The 23,987-nt window shown below is 35.5% G+C and overlaps 1 protein-coding gene across 1 annotated transcript in view; it reads right to left on the reverse strand.

The window, feature by feature from the left end:
• Window positions 1-295: 295 nt before the first annotated feature.
• Window positions 296-23,987, reverse strand: part of TINAG (tubulointerstitial nephritis antigen) — a gene marked incomplete at its 5' end in the record, with an annotated part of 94,831 nt that continues 71,139 nt past the window's right edge. Inside the window, 2 exons of the mRNA XM_082638288.1 lie at window positions 296-520; window positions 15,325-15,370. Coding sequence (XP_082494414.1) covers window positions 386-520; window positions 15,325-15,370 — 181 coding nt within the window. The 3' untranslated portion in view covers window positions 296-385. The remainder of the gene's footprint in view (window positions 521-15,324; window positions 15,371-23,987) is intronic.

Genomic DNA, 23,987 nt, shown 5'->3' on the forward strand with positions numbered 1-23,987 from the left:
CGGTACTTTTTGTCAGTTCTTATTGGTCAAAGAGAGAGAAAACAGATCATATCTACAAACAAATGCTGTGAATGTTTAAAACAAGTGCCATCACACTGTTAAATGATCAAAGTCAAAAAGAACATTTTCAGGAGAGGGAAATAAAGACTACCAATGAACTCGAAAGGTATTTGAAGCCACTCTCCATGCTGTGTTAATGTTTTTACATACTCAGTAATATAAAGGAAGCAGGAGCTTAGAGCCTAGGGTGAAACAAGACAGCAAGCACGTTATACTATCAAGGCAAAGAGGCAGAGATTCCACTGTCACAGAGAACTGTCACATTGCTTAATTTCAACTTAAAGGGTGACTTGAATGCCTGGCCTTATGGAAATTTAATGATTTGTTATGGTTCATCTGAACTTGTCAGTTGGCCCCAAGCTGCGATAATCAACTTTTCAATGTCAGACTCATTTACTCCTCGAAGAATCCTGAAATAACCATTCTCTCCCCAGGACTTTCCCCAGGAATTGGCAGCAATCTGAAGAGAAACAAAAATAAAAATTAAAAAAAACTGAATAATACTTGGATATTTTTAAATCCAACCTGTAAAGTTAAAGGGGACTCCTATGTAGCTTTATATGCTTTTGACTTACTGTGATTATTAAGAACCTACACATTTTGAAAAGAAGACCAAAACAATTATATTATTCATTATATTATATTATCACTATATTATATTATAATATCATTATATTATATATCATTATATTATTCATATTATTCATTAATTACTTTAATATGCATATATATTCATGTTCATGATAACCAGAATTGATGAATTCCCCCAGAGTACAATAATAACATATGAGAGTTTGAAATGCCACATCAGAAGATGATACACGTTGCAGTTACAGTGTCTATTATGTGACTGGCCCTGTGCTAAGCACGGGAGGAACCATGATAAAAAATATCCTGTGTTCAGGGAGCTTATGGTCTAATGAAGGATGGTCAATGTAAGGCAAGTACTAAGGTAGAAATATGCACATGGAGAGGCATCTCAGTTATCTGAAAGGTTCAGGGAAGTTGTCATAAAGAAGTACCACATGTGATGCATATTAAAGCCTAGGAGTAAATTAACCAGATTTAAAAAATGGAGGAAGGGAGGTTCAGGTAAACAGTAAAAACATAAATATCAAAGCATGAAGCAGCATGAAGCAGAGAAATGAGCAACAAAATTGTTATCACTAAATCATAAAACAGGTTGGTAGTTTATGAGGCTAGAAGGGGAGGAGAGGAAATCCATACTGAGAAAATAATGGTGAAAATGATGACAAGTTGTTGAGTTGCTTCCAGCAGGAGTGCAGGTGGACAAATTTATATTTTGATTACATTATTCTGTATGAACTGAGATGGATGAATTTAAAAGGGTAGGAAAAAACCCCCACAGGGATGTAAACATCTCTTTGCAGGAAACCGTACTCAGCACGAAACCCCTTTTCTTGTCACTTTAGCAAAGCTATATTTTAACTAAACTTAAACAGTCCACCCCCATGCTCTGCTCATCTCTGACCCAAGCACAGTTTTCAAATCTTTTGATCACACACTACCTTGCCTAATCTGTTGGTTCTTCCCATAGATCAAATAAGTAGAAATGAAGAATAAATAACTAACAGATGATCAGATCTCTTCCTTAGCGTCCCTTTCAGTGATCTCCAGAACAAACTGTGTGAACAAGACAGCAACTAAAGAAAGATCACAAGAAGTTGACAAGCCTGCAGGCAGTAGGGGATGGCAAGGACTCTGACCCCCTATCCCAAAGATTAACTGAGATTACTTCCCCTTTTCCCTTTAAAACTTTCATGGTCAAGAAGAATCTTTGGAGTTGGTTTTTGGGGGACACAAGTCCGCCTTCTCCCCAGATTTCTGACTTTCTAATTAAAAGCAATTTTCCCTTCCACCTTTATTTCTGGACTCTCAGTTCTGTTGCATTAATCTATTTGTCTGTTTTTATGCCAGTATCATACTGTTTTCATCACTATAAATTTATAGTATAACTTGAAATCAGGAAATGTGATACTGCTTGCTTTGTTTTTCTTTCAAAGTACTGCTTTGGCTACTTGGGGTCTTTTTTGTTTCCATATAAATTTTAGGATTTTTTTTCAATTTCTGTAAAAAATGCCATTGGAATCTTGATAGGGATTGCATTGAAGATATAGATGTTTTTGGTAGTATTGAAAATTTAACAATATTAATTCTTCCCCTTCATGAACACAGGATACCTTTTCATTTATTTGTGACATTTTTGATATCTTTCATCAATGTCTTATAGTTTTCAGAGTAGAGATCTTTCACCTCCTTGGTTAAGTTTATTCCAAAGTTTTTTCTTTTTTTTTTTTTTGATGCTATTATACATGGGATTGTTTGTTTTCTTTATTTCTTTTTCAGATAATCTGTTGCTAGTGTCTAAAAAGGCTACTGATTTTTGTATGTTAGTTTTGTTATCCTGTAATTTTACTGAATTAATTGATTTGATCTAACAACTTTTGGGTGAAGTCTTTAGGATTTTCCAAACAGGTATACCTTGGAGATTTTGCACGTTCAGTTCCAGAACACTGCAATAAAATGAATATTGCAATAAAGTGAGTCACATAAATTTTTTGGTTTCCCAGTGCATATAAAAGTTATGTTTACACTATACTATAGTCTTTTAAGTGTACAATAGCATTACATCTAAAAAATGTGCATACTTTAATTAAGAATACTTTATTGTTAAAAAATGCTAACCATCATCTGATTATTTAGCAAGTTGAAATATTTTTGCTGGTAGAAGGTTTAAAATATTGCAAGAATTACCAAAATGTGACACAGAGACCCAAAGTGAGCAAATGCTTTTGGAAAAATTGTGCCAATAGATTGCTCAATATGGTCTATTGCCACAAATTTTCAATTTCTACCAAAAAAAAAACCACACCAATATTTGTAAAGTGCAATAAAGTAAAGTGCAATGAAACATGGTATGCCTATATAAACTGCAAATAGAGACAGTTTTACTTCTTCCTTTCCAATTCTGATGGTTTTTATTTCTTTTTCTTGCCAGATGGCTCTGGAAAGGACTTCCAGTACTATGTTGAATAGGAGTGGTGAGAATGGGCACCATTGTCTTGTTTCTCATCTTAGAGGAAAAGCTTTCAACTTTCACCATTAAGTATAATGTTATCTGTTGAGGTACATTCCTTCTATACTTGATAAGAGTTTTTATCATTAACAAATGTAGAATTTTGTCAAATGTTTTTTTCTGAATCTATTAAAATTACTATATAATTTTTTCTTTCATTCTATTAATGTGATGTTTCACATTGATTGGTTCATGTGTGTTGAACCATCCTTGCATACCAGGTATAAATCACATGTGATCATGGTGAATGATTCTTTTAATGTGCTGCTAAATCAAATTTTCGGTACACGGGCCTCTCACTGTTGTGGCCTCTCCCGTTGCGGACCACAGGCTCTGGACGCACAGGCTCAGCGGTCATGGCTCACGGGCCCAGTCGCTCCGCGACATGTGGGATCTTCCCAGACTGGGGCACGAATCTGCGTCTGCTACATCGGCAGGCGAACTCTCAACCACTGCGCCACCAGGGAAGCCCTAAAACCTGTCTTAATTACTGTAGATTTATATAGTCTTGAAACCTGGTAGTGTACACCCTCAAACTTTGTTCTTCTTTACTCTGACTATCTTGTGTAGTCTAGGTCTCTTGCATTTCCATTTAAAGTTTAGAATCATCTTTTCAGTATAATCCTCTCTTCCCCTCCAAAAAAAAAAAAATTATCTGCTGGGACATAGATTAGGATGTTACTAAATTAATAGATCAATTTGGGAAAATTAATCTAGAGACTTCCAGGTAATCAATATGGTATAATTCTCCTTTTAGCTAGGTCTTCTTTAATTTCTCATAACACTAAAAATCTTGCACATTTTTCATTGACATATTCCCTAGGTTTTTATTTCTTTATTCTTTTATTTATTTTTGGCTGCATTGGGGTCTTCGTTGCTGTTCACAGGCTTTCCTCTAGTTGTGTCATGTGGGGGCTACTCTTCCTTGTGGTGCATGGGCTTCTCATTGTGGTGGCTTCTCTCGTTGTGGAGCATGGGCTTTAGGTATACGGGCTTCAGTAGTTTTGGCATGTGGGCTCAGTAGTTGTGGTTCATGGGCTCTAGAGTGCAGGCTCAGTAGTTGTGGTGCATGGACTTAGTTGCTTCACAGCATGTGGAATCTTCCCAGACCAGGGCTCGAACCCATGTCCCCTGCATTGGCAGGTGGATTCTCAAGCACTGCACCACCAGGGAAGTACTTCCCTAGGTTTTTAACTAGTTACATCATGTTTTTGTGTGTATTAGGACTTTAATTGGGCACAAAGATAATTTTCTTCACAACGGCTACATTAATAAAAGGCTTTAAGCTGAAATTAGTCATTAAACCTAAGTCACTTGTATTTTCAAAAAACCAAGAAACAAATATAGACCAAAAATAATTATTTTCTCTTCAAAATATTTATAAAACTGGAAAACTATCATACATAGAAAATTCTAATACTTCAAAGTAAAGCTATGTTTTCCCTGGAAACTTGCTAAATTTTTCCTCAAAGATGTAGCAGTAGTGGAGTATAGCAGAAACTGGACAGAGGACAGTTACAGCTTATGCCCCTAACTAGATATTTCCTATATTTTGTCTAAGCCATCCAATTTTTGGTACTGTGCTACAGCAGCCCTAGCAAACTGATACACTTTTGTATTCCCTAGCATTCGTTTTTGATGTTGCCTACTAAATATCCCAGTAAGGGTTCATATAACTCTTTAAAAAGCCAGACCATGACCTAGAGACTCTGTTCAGCTTATCTTCTCCCAGCTTATCTCCTCCTCTCTATTAAATTAAACCTTCATTTAATAGAGACAGCATTTCACTTTCCTTTCAGAAATAGTTCTGTAATTTGTTCTCAGTTTTTCAAAAATAAAAAATATATTGTTGAGGGACTTCCCTGGCAGTCCAGTGGTTAAGACTCCACACTTCCACTTCAGGGGGAATGGGTTCGATTCCTGGTCAGGCAACTAAGATCCCATGTGCTGCACAGTGCAGCCAAAAAAAAAAAAAAAAAAAAAACCTCTGGGAACTAAAAGAGCTAAGCAAAGTCCCAAAAGGCAAGAGGGAGAGGTAATATGAAAGAGAGGTTGAGAGACATAGAGGATAATATGAGAAGGACAATAATCTATTTAATAGAAAGGTCCCAAAGTAAAGATGTTATATTCAGCTATAATAACTAAGACCTTTACAGTAGTCATCAATACTGTGAATCCTCAGAATTAGAACACAAGAAGCCCAAATTCTTACACAAAATTTAACACTACAGATACTACAGCAATATAATCAGAATTATTTTGGTAATGTCAGGTCTACTTTCAGATCAGAAATTTCCTGGAGAGTAATATTTCTCTCTCCTGGAATTTTAATTTCTGTAAGAAAAGACAGCAAGGTGTTTCTCTCACTGCTATAGATATAAGTAGAAATAATTATGAACTAGATGCAATACATGTAAGAAAAGACAGTAAGTTCATTATGAACTACAGTAATTATGACCCTTAGTAAAATGACATATCCCATCCAAAGAATTTCACACAAATAAAAGAGTCTAAAATATATCCTAATTTTCAGGTACTGGCAATCAAATCTGGTATTTTAGGATCCAATATGAATTATAAAATACTTTCACCAGTAAGGGTTGGATTAAAGAAATTTTCTTTTTAGCACTTCACTCTGATTCTCCCTTGTCTCTTCCAAAACTATGATTTTTTTAATGTTTATTTATTTATTTATTTATTTATTATTAGTCATCCATTTTACACACATCAGTGTGTACATGTCAGTCCCAATCTTCCAATTCATCACACCCCCACACCCACCCCACACTGCTTTCCCCCCTTGGTGTCCACATGTTTGTTCTCTACATCTGTGTCTCAATTTCTGCTATAAACCACTTCATCTGTACCATTTTCTATGTTCCATATATACGTGTTAATATACGATATTTATTTTTCTCTTTCTGACTTACTTCACTCTGTATGACAGTCTCTAGATACCTCCACATCTCTACAAGTGACCCAGTTTTGTTCCTTTTTAAGGCAGAGTAATATTCCATTGTATATATGTACCACATCTTCTTTATCCATTCATCTGTAGATGAGCATTTAGGTTGCTTCCATGACCTGGCTATTGTAAATAGTGCTACAATGAACATTGGGGTATATGTGTCTTTTTGAACTATGGTTTTCTCTGGGTGCTGGGTCATATGGTAATTCTATTTTTAGTTTTTTAAGAAACCTCCATACTGTTCTCCATAGTGGCTGTATCAATTTACATTCACACCAACAGTGCAAGAGGGTTCCCTTTTCTCCACACCCTATCCAGCATTTGTTGTTTGTAGATTTTCTGATGATGCCCTTTCCAACTGGTGTGAGGTGATACCTCATAGTAATTTTGATTTGCATTTCTCTAATAATTAGTGATATTGAGCAGCTTTTCATGTGCTTCTTGGCCATCTGAATGTCTTCTTTGGAGAAATGTCTATTTAGCTCTTCTGCCCATTTTTGGATTGGGCTGTTTGTTTTTTTAATATTGAGGTGCATGTGCTATTTATATATTTTGGATATTAATCCTTTGTCCATTGATTCATTTGCAAATATTTTCTCACATTCTGAGGGTTGTCTTTTCATCTTCCTTATGGTTTCCTTTGCTGTGCAAAATCTTTGAAGTTTCATTAGGTCCCATTTGTTTGTTTTTGTTTTTATTTCCATTACCCTAGGAGGTGGATCAAAAATATCTTGCTGTGATTTATGTCAAAGAGTGTTCTTCTTATGTTTTCTGCTAAGAGTTTTACAGTGCCCGGTCTTACATTTAGATCTTTAATCCATTTTCAGTTTATTTTTGTATGTCATGTTAGGGAGTGTTCTAATTTCATTCTTTCACATGTAGCTGTCCAGTTTTCCCAGCACCACTTAGTGAAGAGACTGTCTTTTCTCCATTGTATATCCTTGCCTCCTTTGTCATAGATTAGTTGACCATAGATGTGTGGGTTTATCTCCGGGTTTTCTATCCTGTTCCATTGATCTATATTTCTGTTTTTGGGCCAGTACCATATTGTGTTGATTACTGTAGCTTTGTACTATAGGCTGAAGTCAGGTGGTCTGATTCTTCCAGCTCTGTTTCTTTCCCTCAAGACTGCTTTGGCTATTTGGAGTCTTTTGTGTCTCCAATTTTAAGATTTTTTGTTCTAGTTCTGTAAAAAATGCCACTAGTAATTTGATAAGGATTGCATGTAATCTGTAGATTGCTTTGGATAGTAGAGTCATTTTCACAATATTGGTTCTTCCAACCCAAGAACATGGTATATCTCTCCATCTGTTGGTATCATCTTTAATTTTTTTCATCAGTGTCTTATACTTTTCTGCATACAGGTCATTTTTCTCCCTAGGTAAGTTTATTCCTAGGTATTTTATTCTTTCTGTTGCAATGGTACATGAGAGTATTTCCTTAATTTCTCTTTCAGAGTTTTCATCATTAATATATAGGATTGCAAGAGATTTCTGTGCATTAATTTTGTATCCTGCAACTTTACCAAATTCATTTTAATCACAGTTTCTGTTTCATTACTCATGATGGGTCTGTTCATATTTTCTATTTCTTCCTGGTTCAGTCTTGGAAGGTTATAGCTTTCTAAGAATTTGTCCATTTCTTCCAGGTTTTCCATTTTATTGGCATAGAGTTGCTTGTAATAGTCTCTTAGGATGCTTTGTATTACTTCGGTGTCTGTTGTAACTTCTCCTTTTTCGTTTCTAATTTTATTGATTTAGGTCCTCTCCCTCTTTTTCTTGATGAGTCTGCTTAATAATGGTTTATCAATTTTGTTTATCTTCTCAGAGAACCAGCTTTTAGTTTTTTGATCTTTGTTATTGTTTTCTTTGTTTCTATTTCATTTGTTTCTGCTCTGATCTTTATGCTTTCTTTCCTTCTGCTAACTTTGGCTTTTGTTTGTTCTTCTTTCTCTAGTTCCTTTAAGTCTAATGTTAGATTGTTTATTTGAGATTTTTCTTCTTTCTTGAGGTAGGCTTGTATAGCTACAAGCTTCCCTCTCAGAACTGCTTTTGCTGCATCCCATAGGTTTTGGATTGCTGTGTTTTTATTATCATTTACCTCTAGGTATTTTTTGATTTCCTCTTTGATTTCTTCAGTGATCTCTTGGCTATTTAGTAACGTATTGTTTAGTCTCCATGTGTTTGTGTTTTTTATGTTTTTTTTTCCCTGTAATTGATTTCTAATCTCATAGCATTGTTGTCAGAAAAGATGCTTGATATGATATCAGTTGTCTTCAATTTATTGAGGCTTGACTTGTGACGCAAGATGTGATCTATCCTGGAGAATGTTCTGTGTGCACTTGAGAAGAAAGTGTAACCTGCTGTTTTTGGATGGAATGTCCTATAAATATCAATTAAATCCATCTGGTCTATTGTGTCATTTAAAGCTTGTGTTTCCTTATTAATTTTCTGTTTGGATGATCTGTCCATTGGTGTAAGTTAGGTGTTAAAATCCCCCACTATTATTATGTTTTGTCAATTTCCTCTTTCAGAGCTGTTAGCAGTTGCCTTATGTATTGAGGTGCTCCTATGTTGGGTGCATATATATTTATAGTTTTTATATCTTCTTCTTGGATTGATCCCTTGATCATTATGTAGTGCCCTCCTCTGTCTCTTCTAATAGTCTTTATTTTAAAGTCTATTTTGTCTGACATGAGAATTGCTACTCCAGCTTTCTTTTGATTTCCATTTGCATGGAATATCATTTTCCATCCTCTCACCTTCAGTCTGTATGTGTCCCTAGGTCTGAAGTGGGCCTCTTGTAGACAGCATATATATGGGTCTTGTTTTTGTATCCATTCAGCGAGTCTGTGTCTTTTGGTTGGAGAATTTAATCCATTTACATTTAAGGTAATTATCCATATGTATGTTCCTATTACCATTTTCTTTACTGTTTTGGGTTTGTTTTTGTAGGTCCTTTTCTTCTCTTGTGTTTCCCACTTAGAGAAGTTCCATTAGAATTTGTTGTAGAGCTGGTTTGGTGGTGCTGAATTCTCTTAGCTTTTGCTTGTCTATAAAGCTTTGATTTCTCCATCAAATCTGAATGTGATCCTTGCCGGGTAGAGTAATCTTGGTTGTAGTTTCTTCCCTTTCATCACTTGAAATATATCATACCACTCCCTTCTGGCTTGTAGAGTTTCTGTTGAGAAATCAGCTGTTAACCTTATGGGAGTTTCCTTGTATGTTATTTGTCATTTTTCCCTTGTTGCTTTCAATAATTTTTCTTTGTCTTTAATTTTTGCCATTTTGATTACTATGTGTCTCAGCATGTTTCTTCTTGGGTTTATCCTGTATGGGACTCTCTGTGCTTCCTGGACTTGGTTGGTTATTTCTTTTCCCATGTTAGGGAAGTTTTTGACTATAATTTCTTCAAATATTTTCTCAGGTCCTTTCTCTCTCTCTTCTCCTTCTGGGACCCCTGTAATGAGAATATTGTTACATTTAATGTTGTCCCAGAGGTCTCTTAGGTTGTCTTCATCTCTTTTCATTCTTTTTCTTTATTCTGTTCTGCAGCAGTTAATTCTACCATTCTGTCTTCCAGGTCACTTATCCATTCTTCTGCCTCAGTTATTCTGCTATTGATTCCTTCTAGTGTATTTTTTGTTTCAGTTATTGTATTGTTCATCTCTGTTTGTTTGTTCTTTAATTCTTCTAGGTCTTTGTTAAATATTCCTTGCATCTTCTTGATCTTTGCCTCCATTATTTTTCTGAAGTCCTGGATCATCTTCCCTATCATTATTCTGAATTCTTTTTCTGGAAGATTTCCTATCTCCATTTCACTTAGTTGTTTTTCTTGGGTTTTATCTTGTTCCTTCATTTGGTACATAGCTCTCTGCCTTTACATCATTTCTATCTTTATGTGAATGTGGTTTTTGTTCCACAGGCTGCAGGATTGTAGTTCTTCTTGCTTCTGCTGTCTGCCCTCTGGTGGATGAGGCTATCTAAGAGGCTTGTGGAAGTTTCCTGATGGGAGGTACTGGTCTAGTTACATCATTTTAGGTCATGTTTATTTTTAATTTCCCATTGTTTCTTGTTACCATATAGAACTATAATTTGTTTTTTATATTTTTCTAATATCAAGAAAGCTGGTTAGGGGCTTCCCTGGTGGCGCAGTGGTTGAGAGTCCGCCTGCCGATGCAGGGGACACGGGTTCGTGCCCCGATCCCGGAAGATCCCACATGCCGCGGAGCGGCTGGGCCCGCGAGCCATGGCCACGGAGCCTGTGTGTCCAGAGCCTGTGCTCCGCAACGGGAGAGGCCACAGCAGTGAGAGGCCCGCGTACAGCAAAAAAAAAAAAAAAGAAAAAAAAAAGAAAGCTGGTTAAATATGCTTACTGTTTCTAATAGTTTATTTCTATATATTTTTTGATTTTCCATATTCATAATCATGTCATCTGCAAATAACATCAGTTATATCTCTTTCCTTACCCCCTTTTATTTTTTGTTTGTTTGTTTGTTTTATTGCACTAGGTGGAACCTTCAGTAAAATTTTGGTAAAAATGTTGACAATGAATGTTTTATTTTTCAGTGATAAGGGAAAAGCATTCAGTATTTTACCATTAGTTATGATGTTAGCTATAGGGTTTTTGTGGATAAGGTTTATAAGGTGAAGGAAGTTAGGTTCTATTCCTAATTTGCTAAGGTTTTAGATCATAAATGACTTCTTTGGTCCCCAGAATTCTAAAATCACCCCAAATTTCTCCTCCCTGGTGTAGTTTCCCCATATAATCCTTTCCATTTGAGTGTGGGAAGGATCTGAGAATATAATGGGATATCACTTGTGTGATTAGGTCACAAAGTTGAGCAGATTTTGAAGATGTGATTCAAATTCCCAATCAACTGACTGTGAGTTAATTAAAAGGGAGATTATTCTGCCTAAGCTAATCATGTGAGCCCTGTAGAAGAGAGTCTAGAAATCAGAAATTATTTTTTCCTAATGATCTTGAAGTTACTGTGTTTGGAAAGGATTTATGAGAGTACCTATGAGGGGGCAGGTGGCAAAAAAACTGTTATTATTGCATCTTCTGTACCAATTAAGATAATCATGTTTATTTTTCCACCTTTAGTCTGGCATGTGATGAACTATATTCATTGCTTTTACATGTAAAACCAACTTTGCACTCCTGTGATGAACCTCACTTGATCATAATATATTGTCCTTTTAATATATTTTACAGATGTGATATTTTGTGTACAATTTTGTGTTCATAAGACATATTGCCCAGTAGTTTTCCTTTCTTGTGTTGTCCATGTCAAGTTTTGGTACTGGTGTTATGCTGGTTCATGAAGTGTTTTGGGAACTGTTTTTTTCTTTATTTCCTGAAAGATATTGACATAAAATTGATTTCATTTGTACTTTAAATGTTTGGAAGAATTTACCAGTGAAGCAATTAGAGGCTGGTGTTTTCTATAATAGTTTATTTTTAATACAAAATCAGCTTTTCAAATAATATTATAACTAGACTTTCTATTTTCACCTTGTGTGAGTTTGGATGCTTTGCTTTCCAAGGAGTTTATTCATTTCATCTATATTTTCAAATATACTGGCATAATGCTTGCATAGCATCTTATATTACCTACTTAATATCTATTGAAACTGAAGAAAGTCCTCTTTTTTCATTTCTATGTTAATTTTTTTTCTCTCTTGGTTTCTATATGAGTCTTCCTAGGAATTTAATCTTTTCAAAGAATCAAATCTTGCCCTCTTGATATTCTCTATTGTATGTCCACTTTTTTTCATTGATTTCTGCCCTTCTCCTTTTCATTCCCTTCATTCTATTTTTTGGAGGTTTGAATTCTTTATCTAGCTTACTGGATTACTACTTTCAACTTTTCCTTACTTAATATATGCATTGATTTTAACCTTTCTTTTTTTCAAATACATGCATCTTCTATTACATTAAGTACTGCTTTAGCTAAGTAACACAAGTTTTGATATAGCATACTCTGTAAAATTTCAATCCTTTCAGTTTTTTGAACTTACCTTATGACCCAGCATATGGTCAACTTTGGCAACTATTCCATATGCACTAAAAGAATGTATATTCATTAATAGTTGTATCTAGTATTCTATGAATTTTAATTACATAAAGCTAGCTAATAGTTTTTTTAATGTTTTATATCTTTACCTATATTTTAGCTGCTTAATCTATGAAATAATAAGTGGGATGTGTTGAAATATACAACCAAATTGTGAATTCGTCTTTCTCTTTTCTTCTGTAACTTTTGCTTTATATTTTTGATGCTGTGTTATCTTAGCTTTTGTTTGAATGAAAATGTTTCTGATTTGCCTTCCTTGAAGAAAGTTGCTGCTGGATATAAAATTCTAGTTTCTCCTACTTAGAGTTTATTGAGCTTCCGAATTTAGGTTGATTTCTTTCTATTTTGGAAAACTTTTTGTCGTCAGTTCTTCAAATATTGGTTCTGCTTCATTCTCTCTCTCATCCTTCTGAGAATACAGTTACATGTATGTTAAAACATTTGATTGTGTCCCACCCATCTCTTCCCAGTATTCTGGATTTTTCATTATATTTTCCTCTGTGTACTGCAAGTTGGATATATTTTATTGCATTTATTTAAGATATCTAATTCTGCCTGCTATTTAACCCATACATTGAGTTCTTAATTTCAGACATTGCACTCACACTTACAATAATTCTTTTCTTTTTGTATATTGAAATCATTTGTTGAAATTCTCTATCTTTTCATTCATATTTTTAAAAAATTACAATTGTTATTACATCTATTGCTTCTATTGATAGTTTTTTCCCTTGGTTATTGGTCACATTTTTCTGCTACACATCTCAAAATGTTTAAATGCATGCTGGATACTTTGCCATAATAATTACAGTTGTCCCTTGGTATCGGTGGGGGATTGGTTCCAGGGGACCCCTCTCTCCCTGCACCAAAATCCATGGATGCTCAAGTCTGCCAACTAAAAACTGACACCTGACATCTGCCTCTACAAGGATAAAGTCATTAGCCACTTCAGTCTCTGAGCTTCAACACACCTGAAAGGAGCTCAAGGTGATCAGGAATGAGGCACCCTGTGCTCTGGGAAAAACTGGCAGAACAGGCCTTCAGATAATTAGATATTTTCAGAGGAAGATTTTTTTTTTTTTTTTGTGGTACGCGGGCCTCTCACTGTTGTGGCCTCTCCCGTTGCGGAGCACAGGCTCCAGACGCTCAGGCTCAGCGGCCATGGCTCATGGGCTTAGCCGCTCTGCAACATGTGGGATCTTCCCAGACTGGGGCATGAACCCATGTCCCCTGCATTGGCAGGCGGACTCACAACCACTGCACCACCAGGGAAGCCCCAGAGGAAGATTTTATGATCCCAAATTCTTGCATCTTCTCATATCTAGAAAAGCACGAAAATCCTGAATGGAGACATCTGCTCCTTGTGACTAGCAGTAACCTTCATGAAACTAGCAGCAAGCTTCTGCAAAATGTGTGCTTGATTACATGTATTCCCCCATCACCAAAATCATATATATACAGACCTCTTCCCTATCTCTTCTGAGCAGTTCTTCAGAGTTATCTGAGATGCTGTCTCCTGAGCTACAGTCCCTATTTTGCCCCAAATAAAACTTAACTCACATTGTGCAATTTTTTTAGTTGACAAGTCCCTTATATAAAATGGTATAATATTTGAATATAACCTACACACATCCTCTCGTATGCTTTAAACCATCTCTGGGGTACTTATAATACCTAATGCAATGTAAATGTTATGTAAATAGTTGTAAATGCAATGTAAGTGGTATGTAAATAGTTGCCTGTGTACAGCAAATACAAGTTTTGCTTTTTGGAAGTTTCTGGAATTTTAAAAATATTTTTGAACCACAGTTGGTTGAATCTGTGGATGCAGAACCCTCAGATATGGAGGGCAGACTACACAAACATTGACACTGAGATTATTTTCTAAAGACGGTTAGCCTTTTCTTCTCCTAGAGAGATACGGTAAGGGAATAATCCCCCCAATTTAGTAAAAAACTGAGTAGGATCAGGACTAGAGAAAAGTTTTGGTTAAACTTAATTGCACCTGGTTTCAAATATTTCAGGGCTGTACCTACCATGTGTGTGTTTCAGGCTCTTTTCAGGCTTCTCCTACCCTGGGTTTCACAATGCTGTAAATGATTTCACTCTGCCGTCCCCCCACCCTTAACTACTCACATTATTCTGCATTCAGAAATATTCCAGGAAGTTCAAATAATATATTCTCTTTCACATATCATAAATGTTAACTATTGAACACTAATTTTATTGACTATCTCAAGCTATTTTAATAAGGAAAATGATATTTAAGAAAGCTCAGTTCAAATACAAAGAAACATCATTCTACTCAAAAACATAACACCTCCACATGTCAACAAGACAAATACGAGTGGTGACCACATACTTGGGTGATTGATTTTTGTGAGTGCCTTGTGGAGAAATCTAATTAACAAGAGTCAGTTGAGTGAGCACATGCCCTAAAATTTAGTGTTTTATAAGTTATAATATGCCCTCTAATGCATACATTCAAGTTCAAATTCTATGATGAATATCATTACCTAAACTTTATTTCTGGGGGAAAAAAGGTATATAATATAAGGACCTGGGATAATTTTCTTTATTGTAATCAACTGAATATTTGAGGTAATATATTCCAATCTTCTTCAAACTTTCTTACATATAACTTTCTATTATTTTTTAGACTATATATTAGTTTTTTCTCAGTAAAAAATCATGTGTATGTTATAGTTGGCAAAAACAAAACTATATATATATATATATATGTATATTTGATACTAACATTACAAAAGCATCACCCATAGCAAAAATAATGTAAGAATACAAAGTTGATTGACACATATGAGAGAACTCTAATCATTTCTTTAATTTTAATATAGGTGATAATAGAACAAAAGTTATTCTGTTGATTCTCATTTTGAAAAATAATACTGATTCATCTGTTATAATTTGAAATAAGAGGAGTTGAAAAATGTTACTATAATATAAATGATTATAATGGATTTTCTGTTGGAGAAAATACCAGTATTACAAATGATATTACAGTGACTTAGGATATGACTAAATAATACAAAGCTGGGAATACAGACACAGATGATTCTAAAATACTCCACAGTAGAAATTTAATTGGAAAGCATTACATACCCAGAATTTTTCTTTCCGCCCCTTTGCTCCTCTCAGTGTGCCCCATCTAAAAATAACAATAAAAAATATTGATATGGTTAAAAATGTTTGAGTTACATCTTGATAAAATTCAAATTATTATCAGAATTACACCTTTTCTTTTCTCTTTGTCTCACTGTGTTTTATTATGGAACTGTCATCATTGCCTACAGAAATGTGCATGTATCATTTTCTTTTTAACCAAAACTTCATCAGAATATACTCATCTATGTCCAAATGGTTTGAAATCAAACTCTGACCAAAGCACATAAGTCTTAGGGCAGCTGGGATGCAGGGGTTTTAAAGTACTTAAAGGTGCCTCCCCTCTTCGTATCTCACCTTCTGAAACTCTGCTAAAAATCTCCAAGACTACTGGTAAAAATCATAATGTAAATAAAGATAACTGTTGTAGAAAAGAGCATTTATGTAAAAATGTTCATATGCATATATTATTCTAGAAAATGGCTGTATGCCTAATGTGACATTTCTATATATACATGTACATATGGAAATCAAATTCTATATTCTCAGTACTGAGCCAATCTCAATGTAGCAGGTAACAGTTCATAAAATATACAGGCCTACAATACCTCGTTTTTTTCTCTTGACTAAACCCAGTGACATAGATGTTACTAACATGTTCTATTTACTAATGAAATATCAAGACCTGTCCAAGATCACAGAATGTTGTTGAGCCAGCACTCCAAATTTCATGTTCTTAATATGCCATATTGCTTCTCTTGTAAATATACAGTCCCCAACTACAGTGTGTCCTGAATGACATCAGTTTTATGTGGAGAAGGTATATTGACCACAACTTTCATGCACTTTGGTGGATTATGAGAAAATAATCCTGCCCACATCAATTCATTCCTAATACCCCAAATCTCAATGTCAGAATGGTATGCCATTGTATAAAAGAACATTCTGGAAGAGGTACAAATTTGTTGTTCAAATATTTTCAACATGTCCATTTGCCAGAAAGCTGTTTTTCATAGGGTATAAAATAGAATGATGGCACCACAGCATAGAAGTATTGCTTAAAGATGACAGATTTATTGTAAGGATCTTGGGGCATTCAAGAGAGTATGCAATAATGCATTTGGATCCTTTGGTACGAGAGTGAGGGAAGAAAAAAGTGATTTGGGAAATAGGAAAACACTAAAGAACAATTTTTCTTTATTTTGCTCCTGATGGAGACTAGGACTGGTAATTGCACTGATTGCCATGTCTTTTTTAGTTATCTATGCACAGAGCAGTGGACTGAAACACTTTTAGGGTTTCAAATATTTTAGGTGCTTTAACATGTAAGTTCAAACTGGTTCAGTTTTCAAAATCATTTTGTAGTTTTGTAATTGTACCTACCTCCTTGTAACTTTTCTTAAAAAACTATCACCATTGAAAAAATTTACCAGTCATACTATGTGCCCCCAAATCTTCTAAGGTCTTTATGTACTTCAAGCAGTGATCATATCTGAAACCTTGAGTTGCTCATTTTTTACTCATGGCTTTTATGACGATTTCAGGAAGCCTGTACCACTCAAGCAAACTTCCTTTCAGGCAGTCTGAACACTAGTTACTTTAGCTATTTACATGAAATACAAAATATCAATACAAGACTAAATCAGAAAAATTTAAGGTATTGTATGACTCCAAAACAATACAGGCAGGAGAGGATCCTCATATCTGAGATCCCACCAGACATGGTAAGAATTTGAGATCCGTCTTGCTTGAGGCACTAAGGAGCCTCATAAGAAAGAACTCCCAATCAAGAAAGAGGTATTCAGGCATGACAAGCTCGATCCAGTAATTAAGCCCTCATCAAAAACGAGGAAGAGCCATTGAGAGTATGATTTGTTCCCAGCCACTCAGATATATCCAAACTTAGCTCCACACTGAATTCAGCTAAGTTTGGAGTTGGGGAAGAAGCAAGTCAGACTTGTTATTAAAACCTGATAGAGCTATTTCACTGAAAACTGTATATTCCATAAAACACTTTAATGATAATCAAATAGAGGGTAATACCAAAAGTGGATAAAGGTTTCTTTCCCACTTTGTAAGATATTTCTAACTTCCTGGGCTCCACTGCATTGAGAATGGTGCATGGGAAGACAAAGTAGTATAACAGAGGGAATTGGAAGACATACAGGCAAAATACACTGTGAAGTAAGTATTACATTTATTATTAAGTCCATTTTAGATACCACTAGGCACTCTCAGAAATACTGAGACATTGTTTTGGGGCATGAAGATCCACAACTGCATATGGGGTTAAGATTTACCAAAATGATGACTACACATAATTCCATTAACAGCAGATCAAAGACTAACTACACTGGACCCTTGAACAATATGGGTTTGAACTGTGCGGGTCCACTTATACAGGGGTTTCTTTAACTAAATACATACTACAGTACTATAGGGTCTGCAGTTGGTTGAATCCATGGATGAGGACTATGGAGTTAAAAAAGTTAAAAAGTTACATGCAGGATTCCAAATGTGTGGGTTGGTGGTCCTAACCCCAGTGTTGTTTAAGGGTCAATTGTAATTCTAAGGAAACATTTCCTCACAAAGGAGGAGAGGAACTTCAGAATGTAGTTGTATAATTTTTCTTATTGTAGTATTATCAAATAAGTTAAAAGTGGACTAAACTACTTTATTTTGGAGATATCTAGGAAATACAAACTATCACTTTTGTTCAAATGACCATATTTTTCATATGTTCCTATATATTTTGTTATGATTATCTAAATAATATTTTAATGATATAATAGCATTACTATCTTGCAAATCTATCAACTCTTTGGAGTTGCTTTAAGTTTCTTTTCAAGAAGTACTGCTGTTTATTATAACCTTAAGATGCATTATTTTGAGCACCATTTTTAACCCAGGGAGAATGCCAGCATTAAAATTAATATAAACATTCCCAAAATGGACAGAAAAAGTTAATCAAGGCTTCAAATAAAGGTGAGGGAGGAAAAGGAAAATAAGTCTGCTGAAGCTGATAGTTTCAGGGGCTTGGATGCTTGTGAAAAAAATTATAAACAAAGGATGTTGACCTTTATGCAAAATTCAGTTAGAAAGAAAATACCACAGCTCATCACAGAAGCTAATGTTCAGTTCCCCTATGTTACAACCACTGTGTCAAATGACAAGCAAGTTTCATCCATCAGAGGGTCTAATGTTTGCACTGCGACCTTCAGCTATCTTTTGTTTCCTCTATCCTATGTAGACTTTTCCTTAGATGGTAATCAAATATCCCAGAAAGTCGCAAAGGGGTGTTGTAGAAAAATAGGTGAGTGGGTTATTTTCTAAATACCCCAGCTTCTGAACGACTGGGAAAAATCACTTGAGCACAGGTAATTTTTGGTTTAAGAGTGAATTCATGTAATTAAAACCTTTATCCAAACAAAGATAAATGTTAACTAGTACAAAACAAGAGGACTACTATTATTCAGTTACAGAGAGAGTCCTTCTATTTTTGACCTATGAAGGGCATTTTTCCCATATATATACTTTCCGGAATTGTGGTACCCATTGTACTAACAGGTTGAAAATTTTAGAAATATGTATATATTTTCACAAATATCTTCTTGTCAGGCAGTGGGTGTCTTTAAGGACATGAGGATTTTCATTACAGTCATCCTTGCTCTAAGCCTATGTACACACTTCTTTACTTCCATTATACCTCTTCATTTAGGACTATTCAAAAACATTTGTTTAGACGAACCAGAACCTTAGCCGTCTTCTGTCAAGATTGTTTCCTTAAACTTGTTCATCTAAAACAACTGTACAGCGACCCCCTGGTGGTGCAGTGGTTAAGAATCCGTCTGCTAATGCAGGGGACATGGGTCCAATCCCTGGTTCCGGGAAGATCCCACATGCCGCAGAGCAACTAATCCCATGTGTCACAGCTACTGAGCCTGTGCTCTAGAGCGTGTGCTCTGCAAAAGAGAAGCCAGCGCAACGAAGAGTAGACCCTGCTCGCCACAACTAGAGAAAGCCCACACACAGCAACGAAGACCCAACAAAGCCAAAAATAAATTAATTAAAAAAAAATAAAACGACTGTACCATAAGTTCACCAGCTGGAGAGACCTTAAGAGCAGCTGTTCTTGCCTTGAGGGATTCAACTGCCTATGAACTTATACTATTCATTTTTTTCTACCTCATTAAATTAAATCATTTCCACTATTTGTTAAGACACATTAATGCTCCTTTTCCTTACAATTTAGTGACTCCTGGGGAAATGCTGGTATTGGAAAACTTCAGGCAGCTTGCAGCTCATTACCATATTACCTGATGATGCCTGAGGAGTGATGGTTCCTACACTGAGTCTATTGCTACATCTCTCACTTCAAGCACATGATCACCTAAGCTCTTCCTTCTGAATTATTCTTATATGCTCATTTTTTAGGTAGTTCTGGAAACACTACTCCTTTGCATAATGTTAAAATTTTTTCTTGGAGATACCATAAATTCTGCAAAGTAAACATTGAAGAATGATGTAAGATTTTGTATGGCTAAGGTTATTCCCTTTGAAAAGGATGTTGTTCTTTTCAGGCAACAGTGCTAAACAATACTAGACCTCTTAAAACCCTATTTTAAGCTCTGCCTAGATAGTAAAATCATTGGAACTGAATAAGTACTTTGTATAAGACTTTAAATGATAATTTTTTTTCTCTTCCTTGGTTTTGTTTGATTTTGCCATTGAGGTCAATTTATACAATGTGGTCGTATTAGACATGGTAAATAAGAGAAAAGTGAATATACAATTTTCTTAAAGTAATATTGATATTCCTACAAATATCCCTCTTAATAATGAAAGTACAGCATCTCTTGTGTACTTCATCCATTTATTTCTGCCTTTATTCAGCAAACTGCTCTTTAGTACAAAGAAAATGTATCTTCTGCCTTCAAGAAGCTGATAATCTAATGGGAATGACGTTGGGAAATAAAAACACAAGTATAAAAATAATTTGAATTCTATAATTGCTACCTTTATAAAAGCATGTTTCACAATTTTTCTATGAGTTCCAGGTGAGGAAATTAACTGTGGAGGGCAAAGACAACTGCCTTCACAGAGTGGAGTAGAAATTCTTCAGGTGGAAATGGGAGTGTAGAATTGTAGGTACCGTAAGTTCAAAGTCACAAGAGAGTCATGAAAACCTCATCTCAGCCTATTTTTAGAGCAGCACTTGGTTCAGTGTGACTGAAGAACAAAGGTGGGAGTGGCTGGAAATAAAGTTAGAAAAGGAGATTTGGCTCAGCCCGTAAAGAGCACTCAAGGCTACCGAGCTTGGCATTTATAAAGTGGTGGTAAAGAGTCATCCACATATGGGATGTGACATGATCCAGATAGTTTTTCACAGAGACAACTCTGGTGTTAGCATGGGGATAGATTCCAAGGCGGGGGAGGGGGGGAGATTGAAAGCTTAAGATGAATATTTTCCTTAAAGCAAGACATAATGAAATGCTGAATAAGAATGTAAGCTCTCTTAAGCAAATGTTGATTCTTTTAACAGCTGTGTCTCCAACATCTGGGATAGTGACTATCACACAGGCAACCCTCCATAGATATTTTTTGAGCAAGTACACTGGCAGTGGGAATGAAAAGGAGGGCACAGATTTGAGAGCTATTTTGGAGATAAAAGGGAGGAATTTATTGGCTAATTTATTATGACTGAAAGGAAGAAGAAGGAGACAAGTTTGACTGCAGGATTTCAAGGTTGAATGAGTAGGGAGGTACATCAAATGTGGCAAATCTTGGGGTACACTTCACACTATAGAGAGATGTGTTCCTGATGACCAGGTTGATTGATCATTGCCAAGACTGTAATTACAGAGTTGCTTCATCTTCTTTTGAGTGGTTCTGCATATAAACCTTTAAATTCATGGATTTTCAGGGTTTCTGACAGGAAAACCACTGAAGGAACCAAGGAAAGCTGATAATTAGAAATAATTGTGAAAGAGACTTTATGCAGAGTGAGGAATTCTTCTGTGACAAGAACAATTATTTCTAACTCACATGTCAAGATCATATTTGCTTAGGAATCAACTTCTTTAAAGCAGATCTCACCTCCAGCTAAGAATTCAGAGTTACAAGAAGAAAAAAAAAATACTTTATATTGATGGTAGGTATATTACACCATAGCCCAATCATCTAGATCAAAATGTTGTAATGCTTCTGGTGATCTGTTACTTCTGGGGTCGCATCAGGTACCCAATAGACTGACAAGAGGAATTCAAACTCATGTTTTCTGGGCAGACCAATTCCGTATTAGTGAATATAGATCCAGACAGATAAAAAGCAAAGTTTCTAAATAGTGGACATATAAAGAAACTTGATGCAGTACAGACAACTAGAACAGGAAATTTTAGAGGAAAACAGGGAACAGATACATAAGAGAGCCTGATATGAAACTCCAACCCTTTTTATTAAGGAAACGAAAGTCAGATAGGATACAAGTATAAAGAAACCACCAGATGAGTTTCAAGTCAATAACAGTGATACGACTACTCTGGATATAGGATTTTACTTCTAAAGGTGAGACAGCAGATAGATGATTAGGTCCCTTTAACACAAATATTTGAAAGACAACTGCAGTAATAATGAAGCAGAGATACACAGGATTTTTTGTCTTATGAATGTTCTAGCAGAGACACTTAGTAACTTTATTCAAAAAAATACTCAGGCTTGCTGAGCATGGCAGTGTTGAATACGACGAGAGCCATCACAAAGTGCTAATTAATGCTAGATCAGAGATGAATGAAAATAGACAGCATGGGAAAGCAAAATAAAATGAGGATCTTACCCATTCCCCTTCACTTTCTACTGAAACAAAATGTACATTAAGCCAGGGTGCACTGAATCTAAGACTGGGTACTTTTATTGATGCATTCTGCCAAGGAGCTACAAACTTTATCATTGATTGAAGAAGCAGATGGAGATTTCTGAAAGATAATTATTTTGTATGAAAATGTCAGAGAAGATTGTGTGTATTGTGTGCTCCTCACTTATTAATCATCCAAACAACACTGTTTATTGAACTGCTGACATATTGCTTACACTACCCTCTCCTAATATTTCAGGAAGCAAAAAGATTGCTGAGTATACTACCACATTTAATTTGACCTATAAAAGGGATTATGGACGAAATTGATGACCAGGTTGTACCCAGTTTACGCTCTGGTCAGAATGATCTGCTGTGAAACTTGGAGAAGCATCCCAGAATATGTGTTAAGATGTCCACACCATGTGCAATATACTGGGGAGAGATTGAAGGACCAAATCTATCCATCATCATCAATGACAAAGAACTAGGGTAATATCTAGTGATGACACCCCATGAGGGAAAACTTCAGCCCTTTGATGTTAGGAATAGAAATGGCTTTGTATTTTCTTATAAAATCTTAACACTGAAAGGAGACTTCAGGGGTTGGAGTGTATGACTCACAGGCTAAATCTGGCCCACAGTCTGTTTGTTTGTTTTTTAGTTATTTTTTTATTGATGTATAGTTGATTTACAATGCTGTGTTAGTTTAAGATGTACAGCAAAGTGACTCAGTTATGGAACAGTCAAGCTCATTCTTCTACATATTATCTATATCTACAAATGACAGAGTTGAATAGTTAAGACCATACAGTTCCCCAAATTAATCTGACTCTAATCCAATTTCTTTGCTTCATAGATAAGGCAACTAAAGCCCTAAGAGGTTAAATAACAGTTCAAAATTATATGGTAAATGACTAAATTGTCACTAGTATCTAAGGAGCAACCTATAGCATTAGCAACAAAAAGTAGGACCAGGAGAAGAAAGAAATGGATGGAGTCATTTCAAGCTGTGAAGAGGAAGGGCATGACCAGCCTTGATTAATTTGCAGAAGATACCAAGAAGAAAGGGTCACACCTGAGAGAAGAGAAAGAGATAATGTCAGGGTTTACCTTTTGTATCTTCATAGAGGAGTCATGAAAGGTTTGGTAGGAGAAGGATTGTAGGCAACCATAGAAAGATAAAGCTGGTGATGGTGAACAAGATGGACTAAAATGAAAAAGTGTGTGGGGGGAGGCAGAACAGCTTGGTCATGATAACAATATTCCAATCAGGATTGCATTCATCACATCCAACCAACTCATTTATATCCAAAAATGTAATGACCCTAATGATTAGAATCATGGGGATGGAAAAGAATAATATTTGATACATTTATTTTGAGGATCAAAGTAAATCAAATTTGTCACTTAGTATCAAAAATAGTACTCATTCATCATCTGTGAAATTCATTTTTTTTGCAACGTTTCCCCTGTTAGTGTAACATAGACTTGGCCCTACCTTCTCTTTGGTCATATTGAAGGAGTCCATCATATCCTACATGTTTCTATTCAGAGAAGACATTATAAATCACCACAGCAACACACGTTTTTTAAGAAAATCTCCCAGTTCATTCATTCATCAGAATTGTCCTGTAGATTATCTTTTCTGGAGCATAAGATAAAATCCTGATCCTAGATTCCAACATGGTAAGCTTGCATCATATACTTTCTAAAAATGTGCTGTGATTATCCTGAAAGTGCTCTCTCTTTCAAGGGACAACCAATCCACACTTCTTCCTGACAAAAGAAGTCAGAAGCCACTCTACTTCCG

This window comes from Mesoplodon mirus, assembly GCF_964341445.2.
Source record: "Mesoplodon mirus genome assembly, chromosome: 12".
Classification (NCBI taxonomy): Eukaryota; Metazoa; Chordata; class Mammalia; order Artiodactyla; family Ziphiidae; genus Mesoplodon; species Mesoplodon mirus.